Genomic DNA, 8,236 nt, shown 5'->3' with positions numbered 1-8,236 from the left:
TCCAGTGCCCCCCCCTGTCCCTGCAGCCCGCCTGGGTGTGGCACAGGCGTCTGTGATGTGGCAGGAGGGCCCAAGCCCAGCCCAGGTGGGCACGGAGCTGCCCCTGAGCAGCAGCCTGCGGAGGGTGGGAGGGGCCGCTCTTTTGCCCTGTAGTCCGGCTGCCCTGCTGGGGGTTTGGAGGAGGTTCAGGGCTGGACTGGTGGTGGCCAAGCCGACCCAGTGCAGGAAGAGGCTGCCCAGGCCTCCTGCCGCCATCTTTGTCTGCTAGGGTCCTGCAGGCCCGCCCTGTGCTTGGCACTGGGGTGCGGAGATGCAGAGATGAGGGTGGGCTTCCTGTGGGGGCCTGGGAGGCAGAGGGCCAGCCCTGAAGGCTTCCTGAAGGTGCAGCTCTGTGCTGGGTCCTGGTAGACGGCAGTGTTACCAGGAAGGGTGGGCTGCGTGGGGGACACGGGGTGCACAAGTCCAGAGGTCACAGAGGGCGGGCACATCCCTGGAGGGGCGAGCAGCCCAATTGGGGGTGGTCTGGGAGGCGAGTCTGGAAGGAGGGTGGTTCATATGTGACAGAGTCTTGTTTGTCAAGCTAGGGAGTTGGTACTGGGGAGCCGCAGAAGGCTTGGGAGCAAGGGAGGGCGCTCAGAAGGGGACCCGAAAGCTGTGCAGAGGGTCCAAGAGCGGAGGCAGGGAGAGCAGCGTGGAGGCCACCAGCCTGGGAGGGGTGGGTGCTGATGGGAGGGTCACTGCAGAGGGAGGCATTCTGGATTGGGAGGCCATTCGGGTTTGGGGTTTCTGGAGAGATTGGCACTCACGGCTCGCACTCGGGGGAAGGGGGCCAGGAATGCTGAGAGGGGAGTTTGGGGTCAGAAGGTGTCAGTGATGGGAAGAACCAAGCTTGGACTTGTCCCTGCACTTCCGTGGAGGACTCTGGGTGGGTGTGCAACCATGGCCAGGAGGGGGCGCTGTTCTCCAGCCCATTCTGCCCGGCACTGTGCTAGGTCCCTGGCATACAGCACGGGCTCCGGCTGGATCCTGGGCTGAGGAAGCGGACTTTTTAGCTGTGGGACCACCAATAAGCAACAGTAGCGAATGAGTAAATGACCCGGTTTGTTAGGGGCGAGAAAGGACAGCCTATGCGCGCCAGAGAGGGCTTGGCACAGGCCTGTTGAGTGTGTGAGGGTGAGGTGCCCCCATCCCAGCCCTGTCAGCCCCAAGAGCAGGGCCCGCTGTGACCCCGCTGACTCAGCCCTGGAGGCAGAGGAGACTGGGGCTTGCTTCTTGCCTGCCCCTGACTCAGGGTGTGACCTTGAGACTCGGTTTTCCCATCTGTCGATTGGGAGGGAGGACTGCACCTGGTCGGTGGCCCCACTGTGCTGAGGTGCCCTCAGGGACTCTGGCCAGGCCCTGACTCGGCTCCCTTCCACGTCCCAGGTCTCCATGCCCCGCTTGCTTTGGTGGAAATGACGCACTGCTCTCAAAAGAGTGTGACAACCATGGCATCCAGACCACCAGGGCCCCCATCACCGAGGACAGTGTGATGCAGCCCAGGGCCTGGCAGGCTGAGGATGGCGATAGGGGAGGGCTGGGGGAGGCCGGGTGAGCGGGGTGGCCAAGCACCCCCACCAGGCTGCTTCCTGGGCCTCCTAGTGGGGCTGAGGCCTCCAGAAGGCCTCTGAGGGCTCAGTGAGATGCTTAGCAACAGGCACAGCCCAGAGCTGTCAGTGTCGCCTCCCCCGGCGGGCTCGTTCCCACCCTGTTGCAGTGCCAGCCCCCAGGAGGCACTCAGGTTCCCATTGAATCAGTCCTGCCTGTGGGTGTGAAGGCGCCCATTTTACAGATGGGGACTGTGAGACCGGCCCGCCAGGCTGTGCTGGTAGGAAAGCTGGCACATGGGCCCAGTGCTCTCTGGAATGTTAGGGGCTTCAGCGGTGTTCATCCTCAGTCATTAAAAATATTCCTCTCGCCCGGCTGGCGTGGCTCAGTGGTTGAGCGTCAACCTACGAACCAGGAGGTCACGGTTCGATTCCCGGTCAGGGCACATGCCCAAGTTGCGGGTTCGATCCCCAGTGTGGGGCGAGCAGGAGGCAGCCAATCAATGATTCTCTCTCATCATTGATGTTTCTCTCTCTCCCTCTCCCTTCCTCTCTGAAATCAATAAAAATATATTCCTTTCGCCCTGCTGGTGTTGTTCAGTGGTTAGAGTGACAGCCCGCTCACTGAAGGGTCACGGGTTCGATTCTTGGCCAAGGGCATGTACCTGGCTGGATTGCAGGTTTTATCCCCAGCTCCAGGGGCACATGTGGGGATCAAAGGCAACCAATCGATGTTTCTTTCTCTCTCTCTCTCTTTCCCTCCCTTCCACTCTCTCTAAAAAAATCAAAGAAAAAAATATCCTCGGGTGAGGATTAACAAATATATAATCTCCCTCTCTCCTAACTCGGTCCATCACCAGAGGAACAGTCAGATCAGGCACATTCAGGCGCAGGAAGGAACCAGAGCCTGAATCAGGTAATGTCACTTCTCCGTGCCCGACGCCCGTTGTTCCATTACATTTAGGATAAAATCCACAAATGTCACCGTGGCTGGAGGGAGGGAGCGAGGAGCAGTGATCAGATGTGGGACCAGGGAGGCGGCCGGCAGGCCCTCCTGAGCCTTGATGAGGATTTGGTTCTTTATTTGAAGGGCTCTGGGCTGGCTAAGAGCCCATGGGAAGAGCAGTTGGGGGTCACTGAGGCGGGGGCCCGGCTGAGTGAGGGGCAGGGAGTGGGAGCCGTGGAGCTCAGAAGCAGGGAGGCGGGGGACCAAGGGGAGAGAGACTGCAGGCTGGCTCCTGGTTTTCTGGCTGGAGCGTGGAGGGGATGTGGTGGCATTATGAAGGGGAGACAGGAAAAGGAGGGGGCTTCCGGGGAGACGATGAGTTTGGTCAGGCGGGAATACATAGGTCAGAACTCGGAAGAGTCCGAAGCGCGAGTCTCCCTGCCATGGGGGACGGGACGGGATGGGAAAGGGACAGAGAGGAGAGGTGGGGGTGGCAAGGCTAAGGTGGGAGGAGGACAGGAGCAGCCAGAGCTGGTGAGAAGCCAGCGGGGTGGACAGTGGTTCAGGGTAGACGTGGTTCAGGATAGAGTGGGAGAGTGGACAGACCTGACCTTTGGAGGCAGAAAGGTGGGCCCGTGGACGGGTATGGTGTGGTGGGCTCCACACTGGTGTGGGCTTGAGAGAGCGAGGGAAAAGGGGGGCAGGGCCTCTGCTCCCCTGGTTCTGGAACCGTCTCCAGGACGTACCCAAAGTGGCCCACAGGGGCCCAGGAAGCACGCCAGCTTCGGTTCCTGAGTCGGATCCCGGAACAGAGGGTGTCCGTGCGAAAATGCTGAGATCCAGATAGAGCCTGGAGTTGAGTCGGTGCTCCCCCAGCGTGAATGTCTTCGCTTCGGTCAAGCTCTGTGGTTATGCAAGACGCAAGCAAGGGAGGAAGCCGGGGAAGGGTGTGTGGGAACTCTGGCACTGTCTTCCAGCTCTTCTGGAAATCTGAGATTATTTAAAATAAAAAGCTAAAAACAAAGAGGCCGAAGCAGGTGAGGAAACAGCATAGAAAGTGGGACTCCAGTTTTGTCCCCTCGATGCATCTGTGTGTGTCCTGTGTGTGCACAACACAGGAGCCGAGAAAGGCTGGGAGGGACGCAGGCGGAGGCTTTGGGACGCAGGTGACGGCTGCCTTTTAGCTTACAGCTTTGTGTACATGCTGATCTTTGTTTTACAAAGAGTAAAAATAGTCATAACGTTTACGACGAGAGAAAAACAGGCTTTTTCACATTTTTTGGATTTGGAAAAATAAATAGAATGTTCCCCTGGCCCCATGCCTTCCTCCACCTGCTCTGGTCTCCCTGGCGAGTCAACCTTGTCAAGTCAGTGAGTTGTTCTTCAACAGACAGAGCTTTGGGGATTGTCCGTGGGGCTCTGGGGGTGGAGCACAGAGAATCCTCGGGGCCCCCTCCTCCCACTCCCCCACCCGTCCCCCTCACACCACCGACACCGTTTCCAGAGCAAGAACTTCGGCAGGCCCACGCGGGCACTGGGGATCAGATCAGTGTTCAATCTCTTTGGAGGTTGGGAGACAGATTGCAACCTAATGAAAGGAACAGAGACGCAGGTGACCCGGCGAGAAGGGTGTTTGCCGCTCTCCGGAGAGCGCAGCGCCTGCACAGGGCGTCTGCACCAAAGGAGACGGGACACTCTGGAGGCCTCTCCAGCTCAGGCTCGGGCTTCTCGGGTGCACATGGGCCTAGATGTCTGTGTTCTCACGGGCTCCTGTCCCCCTCCGACCACAGGCATCTCTGGGAAGAGCCAGATCCTTTTCGCGCTCGTCTTCACTACCAGGTACCTGGACCTGTTCACCAACTTCATCTCCATCTACAACACAGTCATGAAGGTGAGGGGGGTGGGGGGCCATGGGGGTGCCTGCGGAGGCCCCCCACACCATGAGACTACGCTGGGGAACTCAGGCTGTGGAGCTAGGCAGACCTGGTTTAAGTCCTGTCTAAGGAAGAAAGGCGTCCTGGGAGGGAATCCTACCTTATCTGGCAGGGCTACTGTGAAGATGACATGAGAGAGTATATGTAAAGTGCCTAAAAACCACAAGCTATTTAAGCAAAGTGAGTTCCCTTTCTCCTCCATTATCAGAGATGCCCCTTTGGGATCCCAGGCATCTTGTTCCTAGGATTGGGGGAGGAGGCTGCTGTGGGTGCAAACTTGAGTGTGAGGGCCTGAAATCACTGTCTCTTTAAATTCAACACACAAGTGGTGCCGTTTCTTCTCTGCCCAAGGGTCTGACTTGTGCCCTGCAGACCAGCCCTTAGCATGGCTCCTGAGGTCTAGGAACTGTGAAGAGGTCAGGTTCCACATTTTTGTGACATGAAGAAGTGATCACCTACCCTAGCTGGTTTGGCTCAGTGGCCAGAGCGTCGGCCTGCGGACCAAAGGGTCTAAGTTCGATTCCGGCCAAGGGCACGTACCTGGGTTGCAGGCTCCTCCCTGGCCTGGGCCCTGGTTGGGGCGTGTGCAGGAGGCAACCAATCGATGTGTTTCTCTCACATCGATATTTCTCTCTGTTTTTCCCTCTCTTCCACTCTCCCTAAAAAAAAATCAATGGGAAAATATCCTCGGGTGAGGATTGAAAAAAAAGAAAAAAGAAGTGATCACCACGTCCGTGATTCATTCGCTCATTCCAGCATTTGTTTTGTGCTGGGTCCTGAGTTAGGGGCTGGGAATTCAGAAGTCAACAGGACCCTCTTATAGGAATTCCCTCCTAGGGAAGACACTGTTACACAGACATTTACAGGACATATGCTCATGGGCAGCAGTTAGTATTTTTAGCTATGGTGACAGAGTATGTGTGCCTCATTCTGGTGAGAAAAGACTTCAATGAAATAACCTGAATTGTTTTTTTTTGTTTATTTTTAAACCTCACCCAAGGATATTTCTTCCATTGCTTTTTAGAGAGTGGAAGGGAGGTGGGGAGGGAGGGAGGGGGAGAGAGAGAGAGAGAAACATTGATGTGAGAGAGACACATAGATTGGTTGCCTCCTGCACAACCCCAACCGAAACGTGAGGTCAAACCTGTGACCTTTTGGTGCCCAGGCTGACACTCTTATTATTTTTATTTTTTTTATATATTTTTATTGATTTCAGAGAGGGAGAGGGAGAGAAACATCAACAATGAGAATCGTCAATCGGCTGCCTCCTGCACGCCCCCTAGTGGGGAATCCAGCCTGCAGTCCAGCAATGTGCCTTGATGGGGAATTGAACTGTGACCTCCTGGTTCATGGGTTGACGCTCAACCACGGAGCCACACCAGTCGGGCACTACAAATAACCCTTTAGGCCAGTGTAGTCCCAGACCAGCAGCAGCAGCAGCATCACATAGAAACTTGCTAGAAATTTAGATCCTCAGGCCCACTCAGACCTACGGAAGCAGAAACTGGGCAGTGAAGGGGCAGTCAACTATGTAATTTTGATGCATCTCCAAGTTTGAGAACCTCTGGCCTAGAAGGTTTGAGGCCAGATCCTACACTCATTACATGCTGGAGGACAGCTGCTGCTAATTAGAAAGAGAACGTTTCCGAAGGCGCAGTGACCAATGGGCTGAGGGTGTTAGTCCTTGTGGAAGAATGCTCACAAGTCACTGGTGCGCACCTAAAAAGCTCTGGTTTTAAAAGAGCCCCGTGATGCCACTGAGGAATCCCCCCGCAAAGACCAGTCCTGGGCTTTTGCCTGGGCACCTCTGGGTCCTCACCGTAGCACTATCAGTCCCAATTAGAAGCACGAAGTTACTAACCAGGGTCATTAGCTTCAGGTTCTAGGCTACTGGACCGAAGAGAAATTGCAAACACATTTCACCTCTTCCCCCTGAAGGCAGAGCACTAGCCATGAGGGTGGGTAGGTCCCAGCTCAGGGTGGCTTTGAAGCCCAGCCAAGTGGCTGGGAAATGACTTCATCGATGCCCCCGTGTCTCTCCCCCTTTGCAGCTGGTTTTTCTCCTCTGCGCCTATGTCACAGTGTACATGATCTATGGAAAATTTCGGAAAACGTTTGACAGTGAGAATGACACGTTCCGCCTGGAGTTTCTTCTGGTCCCAGTCATTGGCCTCTCCTTCCTTGAGAACTATAGTTTCACTCCCCTGGAGGTAAGCAAGGGGCCCCGGGGGACTGATTCTCAAAGGTAAACGTGCGCCCAACGTCCTGCCCTCTGGACTCGTGTCTGGGCCTGTTTTATTACTCATGTTGTTCAGCGGGAGGTTTAGAAATGAGCAACAAGCTGTCCATACCGCCCCATTTGAAAACGGCACATTTCACGTGGTGTTCAGGCACAGAGCCTCACAGCACCACCTAAGGCTCTTGAGACCTGTCCAGCGGGTGGTCAGTGGGCACCAGAGCACAGCCCAGGCCAAGGTTTCAACTCTGTAGTCTGAGCTGTAGCCCAACAACCTGGGGCAGCAAGCACCTCGCGAGATTCTGATGCTGGTGTTCTCAGCCTACATTTTGAGAAGCCATGGCCTCAATCAAGGAGAGTTTATACAATAAAATTCTGCAGTTAAAAATACTGAGCTATAGAAATATTCATGCTGTTGTGGGGGGAAAAAAAGCTTCTTTAAAGAGGTTGAATGATATTAAAAATTATTAAGAACATGATTTTTTACTTCACTGTATTCTCTCCAGTAAACATATTTTAGAAATTCCTTTAAAGAGATGGGCCTCTTCTTGGTCTTGACCAACCTCCTCTGGACACTTATCTCATTGGCTCAGATCCTCTGGACTTTCTCCATCTACCTGGAATCGGTGGCCATCCTGCCCCAGCTCTTCATGATCAGCAAGACTGGAGAGGCTGAGACCATTACTACCCACTACCTGTTCTTTCTGGGCCTGTACCGGGCACTCTACCTGGCTAACTGGATCAGGCGGTACCAGACTGAGGGTTTCTATGACCAAATTGCAGTGGTGTCTGGAGTGGTACAAACCATCTTCTACTGTGACTTCTTCTACTTGTATGTGACCAAAGGTAGGTGTTGGGAGAACACAGCAGTGTTGCCGGCACCTGCCATTCCGTATTTGGGTGGATATGGAAATGTGAACAGAGGCAAGTCTCTGTCCCTCATGGTGCTTATTTTAATGGGAAGACATATACAGTATTTTCAGGACATGGTGCTATGAAAAAAATAGTACAAAGGGGATATGCTGTATGTACAGTGCTAACCCTGTGTATAGGGAAGACCGCTATGAGGCAAATTAGGAAAATAAGGAACAGCTTATATATACTAGAGGCCCAGTGCACAAAAATTTGTGCACTCGGGGCGGGGGGTCCCCTCAGCCCAGCCTGTGCCCTCTCGCAGTCGGGGACCCCTTGGGGGATGACCACCTGCTGGCTTAGGCCTGCTCCCTGGGGGATTGGGCCTAAGCTGGCAATCAGACATCCCTCTGGCAGCCTGGCAGCCCTCGGGGGATGTCCACTTGCCAGCGGGGAGCAGACCTAAGCTGCAGTCGGACATCCTTAGCGCTGCTGAGGCAGAAGAGGCTCCCACCACCACCGCTGTACTGGCAGCCATCAATCTGGCTTGTGGCTGAGCAGAGCTCCCCCATGTGGGAGCGCACTGACCACCAGGGGGCAGCTCCTGCATTGAGCGTCTGCCCCCTGGTGGTCAGTGTGTGTCATAGTGACCAGTCATTCCCAGTCTTTCTGCTGTTAGGGT

The 8,236-nt window shown here is 55.1% G+C and overlaps 1 protein-coding gene across 2 annotated transcripts in view; it reads left to right on the top strand.

The window, feature by feature from the left end:
- Positions 1-8,236, top strand: part of KDELR3 (KDEL (Lys-Asp-Glu-Leu) endoplasmic reticulum protein retention receptor 3) — an 11,945-nt gene that overhangs the window by 501 nt on the left and 3,208 nt on the right. Inside the window, exons 2-4 of one of the 2 annotated variants that reach the window (XM_005883259.2) lie at positions 4,323-4,423; positions 6,518-6,676; positions 7,296-7,548. In XM_005883259.2, the coding sequence (XP_005883321.2) occupies positions 4,323-4,423; positions 6,518-6,676; positions 7,296-7,548 (513 nt within the window). Of the gene's footprint in view, positions 1-4,255; positions 4,424-6,517; positions 6,677-7,295; positions 7,549-8,236 lie in introns of those variants that run through there. The other variant, XM_014530838.1, reaches the window with a different exon arrangement.

The sequence above is a fragment of the Myotis brandtii genome, unplaced genomic scaffold, assembly GCF_000412655.1.
Source record: "Myotis brandtii unplaced genomic scaffold, ASM41265v1 scaffold78, whole genome shotgun sequence".
Lineage (NCBI taxonomy): Eukaryota > Metazoa > Chordata > Mammalia > Chiroptera > Vespertilionidae > Myotis > Myotis brandtii.
This window is presented reverse-complemented; position numbering and strand designations above follow the sequence as displayed.